The sequence below is a fragment of the Patiria miniata genome, unplaced genomic scaffold (assembly GCF_015706575.1).
Source record: "Patiria miniata isolate m_02_andy unplaced genomic scaffold, ASM1570657v1 HiC_scaffold_28, whole genome shotgun sequence".
Taxonomy (NCBI): domain Eukaryota; kingdom Metazoa; phylum Echinodermata; class Asteroidea; order Valvatida; family Asterinidae; genus Patiria; species Patiria miniata.
In genome coordinates this window covers 3,532,550-3,548,694 of record NW_024037067.1, presented here as the reverse complement: position 1 = coordinate 3,548,694, position 16,145 = coordinate 3,532,550, and the positions used below count along the sequence as shown (strand labels likewise).

At 41.6% G+C, this 16,145-nt stretch overlaps 1 protein-coding gene across 3 annotated transcripts; it reads left to right on the top strand.

The window, feature by feature from the left end:
• The first annotated feature begins 423 nt into the window (after nucleotides 1-423).
• On the top strand, nucleotides 424-14,556 carry LOC119734703 (serine/threonine-protein kinase LMTK2-like). 3 transcript variants are annotated; one of them, XM_038208243.1, is made up of 15 exons: nucleotides 424-520; nucleotides 1,270-1,421; nucleotides 1,989-2,110; nucleotides 2,213-2,539; nucleotides 2,835-2,962; nucleotides 3,182-3,269; nucleotides 3,591-3,724; nucleotides 4,069-4,153; nucleotides 4,273-4,400; nucleotides 5,061-5,210; nucleotides 5,361-7,186; nucleotides 9,328-9,708; nucleotides 9,951-10,639; nucleotides 11,021-11,233; nucleotides 11,690-14,556. In XM_038208243.1, the coding sequence occupies exons 2-15, from the start codon at nucleotides 1,307-1,309 to the stop codon at nucleotides 11,855-11,857; spliced, it is 4,554 nt and encodes a 1,517-aa protein (XP_038064171.1). In that variant the 5' UTR covers nucleotides 424-520; nucleotides 1,270-1,306; the 3' UTR covers nucleotides 11,858-14,556. The 3 variants fall into 3 exon arrangements, with proteins under 3 accessions (XP_038064171.1, XP_038064169.1, XP_038064170.1); XM_038208241.1 differs by having other exon boundaries at nucleotides 2,210-2,539; XM_038208242.1 differs by lacking the exon at nucleotides 424-520 and adding an exon at nucleotides 696-785 and having other exon boundaries at nucleotides 2,210-2,539.
• The last annotated feature ends 1,589 nt before the right edge of the window (nucleotides 14,557-16,145 follow it).

Here is a 16,145-nt window from a genome sequence, read left to right as displayed (position 1 = left end):
TTGCACTGGATCTAGCAACATATGGAAATGGAAATAAAATAATAAAAAAACCCAAAAGGCACCAAAAGGCAACATGAAGATTACAAATCAATTTAAATGGAACACAACAAGGGTGGATCCAGAACACAATTTTTTTTTGGGGGGGGGGTCAAAAACAAAATTGGTCCCCCCAAAAGTGGGTCAAATTTTCTTTTGCGATTCTAAATGCTCTGTGGTGCGATCTGAGGCAATTTCTGACCACTTTGACCATTTTGTTATGAGGAAAAGATGGTGGTGTACGCGACGTCACTAAAATAAACGGGTTCGTTTATGGGGTGGGGGCTCCCCCCCCCGGATCCGCCCTTAAGACACAAAGACATGTACATTTCAACCCAAAATAAATAGCGTCGGTTAAATGCTTCAAATTGTAAGGACAAACTTTCGACGCGCGTTCAAGTGATATCCGAAAATGCAATCAATTACACACGATCGGGGACGGGCAGCTAAAAAACGCAGGGATAATTCACATCTGTAACAAGACGTAAGAAACTTAATTTGCTAATATTATTGCCATATTCTATTTTCTCAGAATTGTGATAGGTGGTATCACCATGGAGCTATTATTAATGCATGACAAAAGTATCTACATTAACATCGTATGCGCGCTAGTGTGAGCAAAAGTAACGCCCACTGAATTGTGTAAAGCGCCATCTATAGGTCAATGTTAAAAACAAATGGGAATATTTTTGTTGAAACAGTTTGCTCGCTAAGCAAATATGGTTCCAGTTCACCTCATATGATTATTGGTGAGAAACCTATCCTATGTCTTTCCTATTGTTATTTCTTAAACCATAAATCATGTAAATTGTGTTCCTTTCTCCATGGTTAAACTTAAATAACAGTGTAAGATTGTCTTTGTAATTGTTGATTCGTTATTGTTGTTAATGTTTATGACCTAGTCTAGGCTCTAAGCATGGAGGTAGTTTCTGTGCACATGATCATGCCTATTTTATGGTTATGAACATGTTGGAAAAATCGCCTTTTTAGAGGATGCATATTTTTCCTCCAAAAAGAGCTTTTTTTTTGCAGGTGCTGGAAGCGGAAGGTAAACATGGTAAAGCCAACATGAATTGGCCAAAATTTGTAACGCAATGAAACAATACACTGTTCATGCTGTTCTGTGCCATATCTTTGCATTATATTGATATGTCTGTATTGTTCTACTTTCAGACTTGATATTTTTTGACCATGTTGCCATTTTAATGATTATTTCTCTCATCCTCCCTACAGGTAATGTTGCAAGTGAAATAATAACACCTAACTAATCATGAAGGTCCAATCATCCCTGCCCAAGATGGTACGACACGGCTTATTGGCTGCTGTGCTGATCCTGGCTGTTTGCGAACTCATCGATGCAGCGTCATTGGCCGATACAAGAGAAAGTTAGTCCAGTCTTTATTTCTGAATCAAACTATATTGGCTGGACTAGACTGCAGGGAAAAAAAATTTGCAACCTGATGCCACTTCAGCGGTTGTGTAAAATGTCTATGGAGAGTCAAGAAAATTGTCTAAGTATTTCCTAACAAAATTGAAAATGTTTCTCAGTCCCAGATTCATGTCTTTTCATCATTTTTGCAATGACTGACCTTCATCGAGATGATATGTGAAGAAAAAAGTGGCGTCAGGTTGCAACATTTTTTCCGACTGGAGGCTCATTTTACCCTTACCCTTCAAGATTCTCAATAAATAAACTGGGAGGTTCCCAGGATTTGCAGGACTCATCATGAGGGAGTCTTGATGCACCTTGGAAGTTTGAGTTCAATGAATGTGCCATTTGGTTTTAGCAGAGTGACTTATTTCAAAGAATTCAGCACTAAATGTTCAGGAGTTGGTGTTAAACCCCCTTACCCCCCCCCCCCCCACCAAAAAAAACCCCGGAACAATTGTTTTGTTCCTTTTTCCTACATTGTCAATCTGACTCTTAATTAATATCTGTTGATCATTTACAGGTGTGATGAATGCAACTGGTTTGTCTGACATGACGGTTATCAGCATCCTCTCTGTAGCGTCTTGTCTCTGCCTGATCATTGCTTTTGTTGGATGTGCCTCCTGCTGCAAAACTGGATTTGCTGTGAGTAACCCTAAAGTCACACTGTCACAAACATAGAAATTGAGATATTGTAAAACTAACAAACTTTGATCACACTTTTCTCGACCATTGGTTTGGCAGCAGAAATTTGAGGACACCACCACAGAGACCACAGTCGTTGGTGAGCAGTACACCCGTTTCTCTGACTTCAGCCCCCCGACCATGAGCACGCCAAGCCGCCCACCAGGCTCCCACGAGCCTGAGACCGTCACCATCGAACCCTTACCCCAGCTACCAGGCCGTACAAGTAACCAGTGGGTGAACGTCATAAGGGTGAGCGGTGGTACTGGTGGGGGGCTGGACCCTGGACAGACCCTGCAGAGCATCAAGCTGATTGACTCGCCCAGGTTCCAGTTCCCTAGAGGGCAGATTAGCTATGTGGATGAGATGGGCAATGGTTGGTTTGGCAAGGTGAGTGTAAGAAATGTCACCATAAGCCATCATAAGCTATTGCAAGTCATCATAAGTCATCATAAGTGATTACAAGTCTTCACAAGTCAATCGTTGGTCAATCAAAAGCCACCACAAGAAAGGAGTCATCACAAGTCCTTAAAAATTATCATAAGTCATCAGAAGTTATTACAAGTCAATCACAAGCAATCACAAGTCAATAACATGTCCTACCATACTTAAATCAATTAATAAATAAATAATACAAGCTTTTAAAACTGAGATTTCATTTGTTTCTACCGTCTTGCGATGACAGGTTTTACAGGGTGAGGCCCAGAGGATGCACCCAGGCCTGCGTAAGTCCCGCGTTGTCATCAAGCAACTCAGGGATACAGCCACGCCAGAGGAGCAACTCCTTTTCCTCCAAGAAGTCCAGCCATACAGGTAACCCTCACACTCCCAGATCCTACAAAATCCACAAGGATTTGGAGGATTTTGTAGGATTGAGGAAGGCACCCCTAGCCAGTATTACTTTACACAAGCTTGATGCCCTCTGAATCTTCAGTACAAAAATGGTCATCCTGGGTTCATGTAGAATGACAAAAATTCTATTGTTATCACAAACTTTAATCCGTGAATGTCCGTGTGTTGTTGACATTTCAGGGAGGTGAACCATCCCAACGTTTTGCTGCTACTAGGCCAGTGCATTGATAGCATGCCACTACTGCTCATTTTAGAGTATGCGCCATTTGTAAGTATCCATATTTGTAGATTATATCAATAATTAATCAGCATAAAGCAAATGGGTCAACAAGCCATTCCGGTGTTTTAGTCAAGTCCAGCACGAGTCCAGTCAGGAGTAAATCACAAGTCCATTCACAAGTCCAGTCAAACGTAACGGGGGAGAACAATAACAAAGAAATGCCATTGTCAAAGTTCATTTGAATAGCTTGTGACTTAACTTGGGACTGCAGGATTTGTTAAGGACTTTTGAGGACTTGTGAGGAACTCAACTACGTCCCCCATCTCAACCTTCACTAACATTGTAGATCTTTAATATCTGTGATTCTAGGGTGACCTCAAGTCCTATCTGCGCAAGCATCGCGACGACGTCCAGCAGATGGCCCAACAAGACATCCAGCTCAAGATGGCCGCCGATATAGTCAGTGGTCTGATGTGGCTTCACCAGGCTGACTTCATTTACATGTTAGTATTCTACTTGGAGTCTTGTCACTAGACTTGAGATCTGTCTCCATACATAAGGACAGACAATATGTCCGTAAAGCTTCTGAGAGTGTATTGGTTGCAAACCTGTTTTTCCCTTGTTTGATTTTAATTTATTTTCCAGCTCTGCCTTACTGTAAATGTGATACATTGTTTTCAAATTGTAATTTTACATGGACACTATCATAACCTGTTGTTATTACTTGTTTTGTGTTCTAACAATTGCAGTTAAACAAATGACTAATAAGAAAGGACATTTTCTGTACTGACGAACTGGGCCTTTTTCCTGATGTTTGAAATTTGTCCATTTCTATTTTCTTTGGCAGCGATCTTGCAACTCGTAATTGTCAAGTCAGTGCAGACACTTCAGTCAAGATTGGTGACTACGGCCTTGCCCTAGAGAAGTACCCAGTAAGTGCTAGGTTCTCTCTAATTTTGATAATATTTGAGCCAAAAGATAGCGCATCCTCTTGGAAAAGTACAACCCTAAATGGTTCATTGTAATGTTTTATTCCCATTTCACTTTCCAGGATGATTACTACATCACCAAGGATAACACCCAAGCCATACCCATCCGATGGCTGGGCCCGGAGGTCATTGACCTTGCAGAGGACGGCACAGTCAAGACGAAGAAGATCACTAAGGAGTCCAACGTCTGGTGAGTAGTTAGAAGACATTTTCCAGTCTTCTCAGACTGTGTAAAGTACTTCTAGTAAGCATATTAAGTCTGTCGCGAGCCGCTATGGAACATCAGGCCAGTGTTTATATCCGGTTTCCTTGGCATGACACGACTGAGATAATTCCCATTCCCCTGGATGGGATGCCAGTCCATCGCAGGTTACTCCCAGCTAATGCCAGTACCCATTTGTACTCCTGGGTGGAGAGAGGGGCAAGTTTTGGTAAAGTGGCTTGCCCAAGGACACATGTGGCCAGCAGCTGGATTTAAACCTCTGAACGTCTGATTATGAGTCACAAACCCTGACCACTAGGCCACAGTCCCCACAAGTGCCTTTGGCCTGTTGCATCAAACTTGAGATCCTATAGATAATGGACCCTTCCTGCCTGTCATTCAAACAGTGCACATTTACCAATTAGATAACACCTTTTGGTCAGGTGACCATGAGACCTCAGTCAAACTCAGTCACAAGCACTGTGAGAAATGTACACACAACCAAAGCCGGGCAGGGCTTATGGCCAAAAGTGGCAGGGCTAATGGCCAAAGGTGGGTGGGGCTTATAGTTGAGTCCAGAACGTCCATTTGAAAATTGTGTTCTTCTAACTTATATGTCTTCTTGTTTTTTCTTCTTTGACATGCCAGGTCGTTTGGCATTATGATGCTGGAGCTGTCCACCGGTGCCAAGAGGCCGTACGCCAAGCTGACAGACGAGCAGGTGCTTCAGCAGGTGGTGAAAGAACAAGAGATACGAGTGGATAAACCCAACCTCAGCATTCACTATGCTGCTAGATGGTGAGTATGGTTGATGGCACAGAGTTGGGCAGGACACACCAAAAAACAGTCAACATGTCTTAGGGTAGATTCGAACCTTGGTCACATTTGGAAGGCAATGGAAGTACCACTGCTAACCTGACTCTCACTGTTGTGCTGCTTTCCGTTCAGGTTTGAGATCATGATGTACTGCTGGCTGGAAGCCGACATCCGCCCCACCATGAAGGAGCTACACGATCTCATCCAGTACCTCAAGGACCACCGGGACCGGGTTGACATGCCTGACTTTGAGGCTCGCTGGAACAACCTAAAGCCAGCAGCCCTACAAGAATCGTCAGAGTCCGGGAAAGAAGATGAGGTTGCTCCCCCTTCAACAATTCAGAAAAACCCACCTGGATTCGATGATGATTTCATTTCCCAGCAGCAGAATGAGAAGCCTTCGCCTACAAAACAATCCCCGGTGATAGTCCCCCCTAAAGCAAAGCAAGAATCGCCTGCCAAAACAGTCGGGTTCAACTCCGATTTCGGATCAGCACCAGTGGCTTTCATCAAATCACCTCCGGAGAATGTTACCGACATGCCGAGCCCCAACAGGAACATGAATGCGGAAACCGGTACTGCCGGGGACCAGCCACTGTTTGATGATGACTTTGTGACAGCCGTCGTGCAGCCGACCATTGAAGCTGCCCCACAGCCTGATGTCCCGGTTGATCAATTCCAGTCAGAGTTTGTGACGCAAGTGGAAGTGCCAGCAACTCAGTCGGCCCCGCTGTTTCTCGTACAAGATGGTGGAATTAACATCAAGGACGAAACTCCCAAACCAGTGTTACAATCAGATTTAGTCCCATCATCCGCACCAACCGACGAGACATCACCAGATATCTCTCTCCAAGCTCCACAAGAAATCTCTTTTGATGAACCCCAGCCAGAGCTGGACGCTGAAGTCCAACGCACCAGCACTCCAGTAGTAAGTGAGGAGCATTATGACCCCTCTGCCAACTTCTCCATGGTGAGCCCTGCCGCAGACCACGATCCTAACACCTTCATCTCAACGTCCAGCCTGTCCCTCAGCAAGACACCCACCCCTAATGAAGACTCCATAACATTCCACTCAATGGCCACACCGGACAGCAAGGATCAAACCGAGTTCCTAAGCTTTGACACAGCTAACACCACCCCAAGTACCAACTACCTAACGCCAACCAAAGACCACACACCAACCATGGATAATACCTTTGATACCACGACAAGCTTTCAGGATGAGGAACCCACATTCATAATCAAAACAGACACAACCCCAGTTGACGTACAGTCCACTGATCCACTCAGTGCCCCATTGCCAGCAGACCACTCCCCGACAGAATTCACCACTTTCGTGACTGGAGAGGCACACCCACTGGCAGCAGAAGACCAGTCTGCTGCAGCTGTTCCATCAAGCGATGTCACCCCTCTGGAGACTAATGAGAGTTTGGTAGTGCAACTAAGTACCCCAACGCCAGCGGACCACTCCCCGACAGAATTCACCAGTTTCGTGACTGGAGAGGCACACCCACTGGCAGCAGAAGACCAGTCTGCTGCAGCTGTTCCATCAAGTGATGTCACCCCTCTGGAGACTAATGAGAGTTTGGTAGTGCAACTAAGTACCCCAACGCCAGCAGACCACTCCCCGACAGAATTCACCACTTTCGTGACTGGAGAGGCACACCCACTGGCAGCAAAAGACCAGTCTGCTGCAGCTGTTCCATCAAGTGATGCCACCCCTCTGGAGACTAATGATAGTTTGGTAGTGCAATTAAGTACCCCAACGCCAGCAGACCACTCCCCGACAGAATTCACCAGTTTTGTGATTGGAGAGGCACACCCACTGGCAGCAGAAGACCAGCCTGCTGCAGCTATTCCATCAAGTGATGCCACACCTCTAGAGACCAATGAGAGTTTGGTAGTGGAACCCCCGGGCGAAGATACACTCATGCAGTCCGGCTTTTTCGACAGCACAGGTGAGAATTACAAGTCTAACTTTGGTCCACGAGTTTACAGTAACGAAATTATAGAGCAAGTCATGAATAGTTGATAGTGATATTCGTCCAGAAAGGTGTTCTGATGGGGGAAATTCAGGGATATTCTCTCTTGTCTTTAGATGGGAGTGTAAAGATTTGTGATCGATTTTGCTTCCGTAGTACCTCCTCAGTCTTTAAGAAGAAAACATCTGTGTTTTTATTTTGTTTTTTTCTTGATATTTGCATGGATAATCAACTTTGATGTGTGGGTTAAAATGACAGGCGGCTTTATCAACAAATCCCACAACAGTTAGGGTTGTCCATTTCGGAATAATTTAGTATTCAATTACATGTATTTGAAACTGCGTTTGACCGAATATTCAAATATTCGAAACACGGCAATCAAGTTTACACGCGACAGCTGCAACTGTGTGTCACGCCCGTCAAAAGTTGCACGCAAAGCATGCACTTAAAATTTGCGTGCAGCGATCGATGTTATGGGCCACTGTAGTGTTTTGCAGAAGGTATTTTATAATTGTCAAGAGCTTTAACCATGGATCAATGAACCGCCGTCGACAAAAAAGTTACTGTCAAAAAAAAGAAGAAATGTGGCATTTGACAACAATACAGCGCTACAACTTTACAATTAAAATAACATCACAGTCATGTACGTGCGTAGTTTCCTTTCTTTCGAATATTCGAACGGGTAGAAAGCTGTTCGACTATTCATTTGATTATTGAATATTCGGTATATTCCGAACAGCCCTAATAACAGTGCAATGTTTGCCAACTACTATCCCAACTGCTATCGCAAAAATCTGGACACCTTCCCGTCTTTATAAAGGAAAGTTTCAGAAATTAATTATTTCTGGACATATTCTGGAAAGAGATATCGTAATACTATGTTATTTCCATTTTTTTTTATATTCAAACAATTGGCATTGAATTTACATCAAGAACAGATGTTGAAACTATGTGCACCAGAAGGGTTAGCAAATGTACTCATTACAATGAATATTTGTGTTTCTCAACATTTTTTGCATCTCAGCTTTTTTTATTCTTTTTATTTTTTACACTTGCACCATTTAAATATAAGTCCCCTTCAGATCTTTTACTAGCTGAATCCACCAAAATCAAAAGACCACAGCAAAAACGTATTTTTCGTTCCACTGAATCGTTATTGTTGAATCATAGTTGAATTCGGTAGGGCTATCAATTGGCATTTTATACTAGACATCAATTTTCTTCTCCGTAAACTTCCTTTTATATGAGAATACCTGACAACAAATAAAATGTATCATTATTTTCTAGGAAAAATTGTTCTGAAGAAATGTTGGCATACAGGTTTATCTTTACAAAATATGACTTAAATTATTCCTGATGAGTAGCCATAAGTTATTGCCATAAGCCTGTGTCCATCAAGATTCATTGTATCCACTGCATACACAATCACAGCCACTGGAATTGTAAAGAAGCTAGAGCACTCTGGGTTTATTGAGATTTTATCTATTGCTGCTGCCTAGATAGTGGCCTGGATTTAGCTGGGATTATGCTTACATAGCGTAAATAGTCCCCCCCCCCCCTGCCATCTGTGGTTATGTAACAGGCCAGCAGTATACATAAAAGCTATGTCCACTGTGGAATGCATTCAGTGATTTCATGGACCACTAGTCACTCAATGCCCTACTTTGAGTAACCTTGATGTGCTGCAGTATATGGTAAAGGTATCCTTCTAAAGCTAGTACTGAAGCATCCAAAAAGGACTCTTACATTATCTGGGTTTGAAAGTTTGATTATCTGATCTGGTAAGATTCACATGCTCATCTACTTGTTTAAAGCAAATTTTTGTTTTAGTTGTATGACCATAGACTATAGTACAATGTAGTAGTTTATATTTGTTGGATGCAAGTGTACATGTATCTAAACTGTACATTTAAATGTTGTAGCCACACCCATGCCTATCCCTTACAATGTGAAGTCAGGCTCTATACTTCAAAATCCGTGAAACTTTTTGGAATGTTTCAGGGGATTGACATGCTGGGGTAATAGTGAAATAGCTCAAGCACAATAAATTCTGTTTTGCTGTTTCTTTGGAGAGTAACCTCTAGTTTTCCCCTTTTTCTCCTGAATTTTTATAACAGATTCCAGTTTTGCAACTCCTCAACAAGCTCCAAGGGACCTGTCCAGCCTCTCCCTCCTCCCCTCAACGGAAACCTCACAAATCGTCTCCTCACCCTTCACAATCACGATGAGCACTGATGGAGCCGGCTCACCTCTAGAGGGCGCCCTCTCAGTCCACTCCGGGACGGGCAATGGAACGGTCAGCCACAGCTTTACGTCATCATCATCGTCTAGCAGCAGCACACGTGTTATGAAAACAACGCGCACGGTGCGCCAGGTCCGCATAGTCGGAGGGCAGGAGATTGTGATGGAGGGCGATGGCGAGACTATAGAGGGCGACGGTGTTGTGTCAGTGGTTCCTGGAGCGGACGGGGATGGGACAGTCATTCAGACACTCTCAGGTAAGTTGTGGCCTATTATTTGTATTTAAATTTTCTCAGGTATCAAGTCCCATGAAAATTAACAGCTTGTCTTTTACCTTCTTCTATCCTGCAAAGTCATTCAAAAAGTCTTGGTGCACTTTTTCCCATGTGTAAAAAAACAGCCTCTGTACTACCATCCCGATACCATGGTGCATGGTATCGGGAATTGCTTCAATTTCAGGATATTTGGGTATTCAATTTTGTATTTTGTAAATGACTAGGTGGTGAGTTACAGACGTCATCAAGTAGTTTCCAGTCCACTCAGCAAACATCATCCTCTATGATGAGACAAACTAGCGGCAGCGAGCAGCTGGCATCATTCACAGTCACCCCAGGTGGCGAGATGACAAGCAGCGATGGCACGATATCCGTCACAAGACAGATGAGCGGTGAGATGTCATCGTCATCCTCAACGTCATCAGTCACACGACAAGTGAGCAGTCAGCAGGTCTCATCCTTAACCAGCGAGATGAGTGGAGAGGCAACATCCATGGTTTGGCAGATGAGCGGCGAAAGCACGTCATCCATGACGCGCCAGTTAAGCAGCAGCAGTTCCAGCAGCAGCCTGACTGCAGCAAGCAGTAGCAAAGTCGTCACCTCCCAGAAGACCGTCGCTGAAGCATCCGCACTGCAGCAAGTTAGCAGTTCCAACAACGCCATCTCAGGCAGTGGAGATCTAACATTCATGCTCAGCGGCGATAACGCATTGAAACAGATGGGCAGCAGCAGCACGTCAGTCGTCAGTCACAGCTCCAGTTCACAGAGTCTGTCTCGCAGCGAGATGTCCTCCCAAGTTGTTTCGTCGTCGGAGCAAAGCGGGGAAGCTCCAAGCAACGTCACAGTGTCCCGTAGCATGAGTGCCTCAGCCAGCCAGCAGCAGCAATCCTCAAGTGTACAGATCATGACTCAGGTATCATTTACTGAGAAATAATTTTTTTAAGTCAGAATATGCGAAGAAAAAATAAAAACGGTGGACAATCCAGAATAGGCTTGGGCAACTCTGTGCCAGAATTGAATAGAATCAGTTCCAAACTTGGAATCAGTTGTGCCTGCAATATTTTGAGGAACTGACACAAGAGTCAATTCCAGGGAGCACCGAACAATTCTAGAAAATGTGCCAATTTCAACATGAGCTTAGAACTTAAAAGAAAACGTGTGATACACCACTGAGCAAGTTCATCTTTTCAGTTCATGAGCATTGCAACTCTTATTGAGAAAGCTGTTTACCTAATGTTTTATGGGGATATTTTGAATGATTCAAAATCTCAGTTTTTTAATTTTCTCCAATCAGAGCTCAAGCAATGCCCAGCAACCCGTGGCCTTTGACCTGAACAGACTGAGTCTCGACGCAGCCAACGGAAATTCCCTGGTGGAAGGTGAACCCGGTACCACCGTACAGAAGACCATGAAGGTGACTACTGGACCGGGGCAGGTCAGCGTGGGTCAGGCGATGACCATGCAGGGCGGAGGGTCTGATGTCAGAGAGATGGAGAATGGAACCAAGGTATGATGAATTCTCGGCTTCAATAATAAAAGGAATTCACAATGTGAGTGTCATTGAATGTGAGTGTAGGCTTTGCAAGAGTACAACTTGGGAGGAAATGGTGAATATGCAAAGTTCTCTAAGAGAGAAATGTGTTTCTCGGAAGATTCAAAGCTGTTAACATTTTGGTCAGAATGCAGCAAAGCATTTCTCCTGATGATGATCAGAGCATGCTGTATGAAACATTGAGCTCACATCGCTGGTTCTTCTCAGAACCACACTTTTCTATACTGCGGACAGTGGCCTAAGCAGTAATCAGTTGATGGTACATTGTGAATGGTTCCTATATTAACTCAGAGCTACTATTTCTTTCAGTTCTTTCGCCAGTTGATATACATTTGACTAAAATACTAATTTTCCTTAGCAAAAAGTTTACAAATGGAGAGCATCACTTCCTTTCTCATTTCTCCTCAAAAGGTATCCGTCCAGTGGCAAGGTTCAGCAGCCGCAAAACAAGAACACAGCGTCTTCTCGACGGAGTTCACAACGGATGGATCATCTGGTCAGCTTGAAGGACTGCCGGGCCAGTCTAGTCAACTCGCCGTTACTTTGCCAGAGGGGGACTCTACCTCTGAGGGAAATTAAGATTTGTGTAGCCACTTGCTTTTTGTAGTTTTAGGATCCTTTTTTTGGTAGTCGTTTTAGTGTATTGCTTTGCTGAATTAAATTAGCTTTGTTGCTTTAAGTGCTCCTGCAGAAATTTTTACCATTATCCAGCTACACCCATCAGAATCTAATAAATTGAGTGTGAGGCCCTCTAGATCCTAGAGAATCCAACAAATAGACCAGAGGTCTTATTATACCTCAGATCATCAAAATTCAATTGAAACTGCCACTCATAGGTTTAGTTGGATAATCCTTATTCTATCACAGTCTACCCATAGGATTTGAAAGTATTTTGATAGTTTTTGACGACTGCACCACCAAAATTCTACTTTTGTTACAATGAATGTGCCATTGGTATCCTGTTCAATGCTGGATTTCGTAAGATTCAGGATTGTTCCAAGGAGAAAGCTGTCCGGAGTGCTAGGGTTAATGTACAAAGTGTAGTTTTACGTTCTGTGAAAGGTGAATATTTTCTGGTAGTCATAAAGTTTTTCATTTTGAAGTTTTAGATGTAATGTTCAATTTTTTTGCAGCTTTATCACATTTGCATTCACATTAATGTTAATAACCAAAAAAAAATAATTGATGAGAAATTGTACTGTACTGTATCATTGTGATTTGTACTCGTATGTTAGGGAGTTTTGCGTGAGCTTTGAAAAAACTGTATTTTTGTATTCAGAAATAATCTATGTGTAAATGAATTTGAAATCAAAAGAATACTTTTTTAGGACAACTGAATAACAATGTACATAGAGCTTATTTGAAAACATTTATTTTAGCAGAGTCAACTTTTTGTGCGTATTCATTATTTTTCATACATTTACTGCATAGAAATTGTTAAAATCTGGTACTGGTATTCAAAGTGTATACACAGTTGTCAATTTTTTAAACTATTTTTGTAAAATGCGGATGAGGGAATTAGAGACATGTAAACAAGTGTTTATTCCAGCTAATTTTTTGTTAGAGTGACACAACTTAATTAATTGAAACTTTATTCTGGTGTATGTATGTTGAAAACCAAATTGCCATAATAATTGTTAAAACTGTTTGTAACTCAGTTTGTAAGATTATGTATTCAGAATAGCATTGTCAAGTATGGGCAGAAGGAAGGTTGTTTTAATACTGTGGCTAACCATTGTTAGATTAACTTACACCGATCGCATGCTTCTCATTGATTGTAAGAGTTGTCTCGTTGACTCTTTGGGACCCTCCTGAAGACGTTAACCCTTTAGCTGGTTAGAGTAGCCAATAAATAGCTGGTAATAAGTAGCGGGGAGCCAGGCGTATCAGATTAGTGATAGCGTTTGACCATGATTTGCCTCCACATGCACGGTGCGGTATATCACAGATCAACCACAGCTGCAAACCTGCACATTGTATTCCAAAGATTTTTTTTAAAAATACGACAAGCAGCAGCCTTAAATATTGCATTATCTTTATGAACATAAACAAAATGTATTTTCGTGAATAACTGTATTCAGAGAGTTATATATGATGCAGTACTAGATTGCGTACATGTATTTTTGTCGTCGGATTTTTTCAATGAGTTTCACCACTGTTTAATGTAATACTCAGATTATTGTTTGCGAATTCATATCATTATTTTGAAAAATATGTTTGGTATTTTAAGCATTTTAAAACATAGAATGTGTCATCAATGTCAATATTTTAGATATACACAAAAGAGCTGGGGTAACTCAAAAGCTCTTTTCATACTTCCCATGTAAAAATTGGTCCCATGACAAGTGATTGTTTTGTTTTTGTTTTTGTTAGGAAATCACTTTTTTTAAACATTGGGAAGAGAGGTAGAAAATAGCTTTAGGACATGTTTGTTAAACAATCTATCAACAATTTTTTTTTTTTAAATGCAGAGATTTTATTGTGGTTTTAGATATTTCGTGTAATGTATTTGCAGATGATAACTTTCCCAGCCAACATTCCAGCTTATGTTGTCAAATTGACTTTTTGTTTCGTGATCAATTTCAGTAGCATTATGTCTAAACTAAAGCTTCATCACGTATTTGTGTTGGTATTAGTTAAAAGCATTGTTAAAGTTGTTTCTAATTGTTATGTGGAGGTTATTATTGAAAATAGGTTCATTTTGATGTACTATAAATGTAATAAGAAAAACAGCATCAATTTAATTTTTCCAGCTAAGAAAAATTCTGCTTTGTCCTCAGTCACTGAGCCAGGCCAGTGTTTCTAAACCCAAGACATGACTCAGCATTGCTGATATTTTTATTGTGATTCAACATTTTAAAACTCATCAGAATTTCATTAAATTTCAGTATTACTTGATATTTGGTTTATATACAAATCATATCAATTACGAAAATATTTCTAGCATTGATTTAGTCCCGGTGCAAAGGTTTTGTACTTAATGTTAAAAAGATACATTTATCAAAAGGATGCATTTATGAACAACAAAATGTAATCGATGTCTCATGTATCTCATTACATGATATCCTGTTTGATATTTCGATTTTTCATTTATTCGTGTTAATCCCAGTACTGTGAATTAATTTCTGCTACTTCATATCGTCAATATGCAATGTACTCTTAAATCTGCCTATTATGTAATATCACAGGTACATGACTACATTAAATGTATTCTTTGTCATGAAATTTATGATGAATTGTCACACAGCCAATGAAATAAAATTGATTGGAACTCAAAATGAATCGTTTGATTTCATCATTTCTGTTTAAACAATTCTTCAAAATTGTACCGAATTTCCAAATGGTTCTGAAAATGATAGGTTAAAAAACCTGCTTAATTATCACCTTATACTTTTTTTAGCCTACCTCATTTTTTAGTTTTGAAGCCTAATGTTTAATTTATTTAGCATTTTTGCCTGCCACATGACTCTCTTAATAACAGAGGGCGCTGTTATCAGGTTACCTGAAAAAAAATATTGGCTGATACACATAAGCCCCGCCCCATGGTATTTGACCAATCACATGTCGGCTGGATCCATGCCCGACATGCAGTGTGAAATTGAAGAGGTGCACGTGCTGTTGCCCACGTGGCTAGTGGGCGGGGCCTAATGGAAATGGCGTCACCCAACAACGCTGTTCCGCTGCAGCCGGCTAGTCTTTTCTATGGCGTTTTATCTACAAATGCACTGCTCGTACACCTTATCCTGTCTATTACAGAACCAATAAATCCTGGTTCAACGGATGCAAGGGAGTCTATTTTCTTTGTTAATTTCCTTTGTTGAATCTTGCGTTAACAATAAAATGTTTCCATTGAGGCGAAAGGATTAAACGCCGCTATCTTTTTCCACGCTTGAGTGCATCTGAATGGGTGTTTTTCAAGCGGAAAATCACGAAATACAGCTCTTATACAGCATTTTAATCCACAAAACGATACTTTTTGCAGAGGAAATTACATACTGAATAAACCTGTAGTTTCAAAATGTAAAAATTCGCCGTATTAAGGAAATCGATGTCGAATTTTTTTGGAGCTCCAAGCAAAACCTTTCCACTTTCCAACGTAGGTGGCGCTAAACATTTTTCATTCACACGTGTGTCAGAGAAAATCAAACTGGCAATTGCCACAGCATACTTTTACCTCGGGAAGGGGCGGGGTCGGCGGGTTCTTTGGGGGGAAGGGGGGAAGGGTACAGACGTATTGAGAGTACCGTGACAGACCTATTGGCATTACAGAAATATTGTTTGAGAATTAATGTAACACTATTATTATTGATAGTTATTTTATCAGTTTTGTGCGCGCGTAGGGGAACATGTGGGTTGGCTTGGGACCGGCGACCCGGCCGTGATCACGGTATGGCGGAGTTGATAAGTGGGAGGGGGGGGGGGGGTTACAAAACTGTATTTTGTTTGGACGGAGGGGGGGGGGGTGGGTGGGTATGAGGGGGATATATATAAAATAGAAATTAAGTGCATTCAATTATGTAGCCTATTTATGAAGCAACTGCAGTATTCGTGCATATTATACTACACGTGCATCATAGAGGTGTTTGAAAAAACGCGGCCTCATTACCAATTCAGAATATTGTAGATCCTGAATAACTAGTGAGACTCTTGATCAATATGGGGTCATGGTTGCTTCAGAAACAAATAATTTATGAATTGATGTCTGTATTATATCTGGTGTCTAACCCCTTCCCCCTCCCCCCCCCTCCCCCTCCATAAAAAAGACAGTGTCCCTCCTCAACTAATTTGTGGGTGTATAACTTGTTTGGCTCAGTGACTGCACTGTCGATGAAATATATATAGCGCCACCTACGTTGGAGATCGGAAA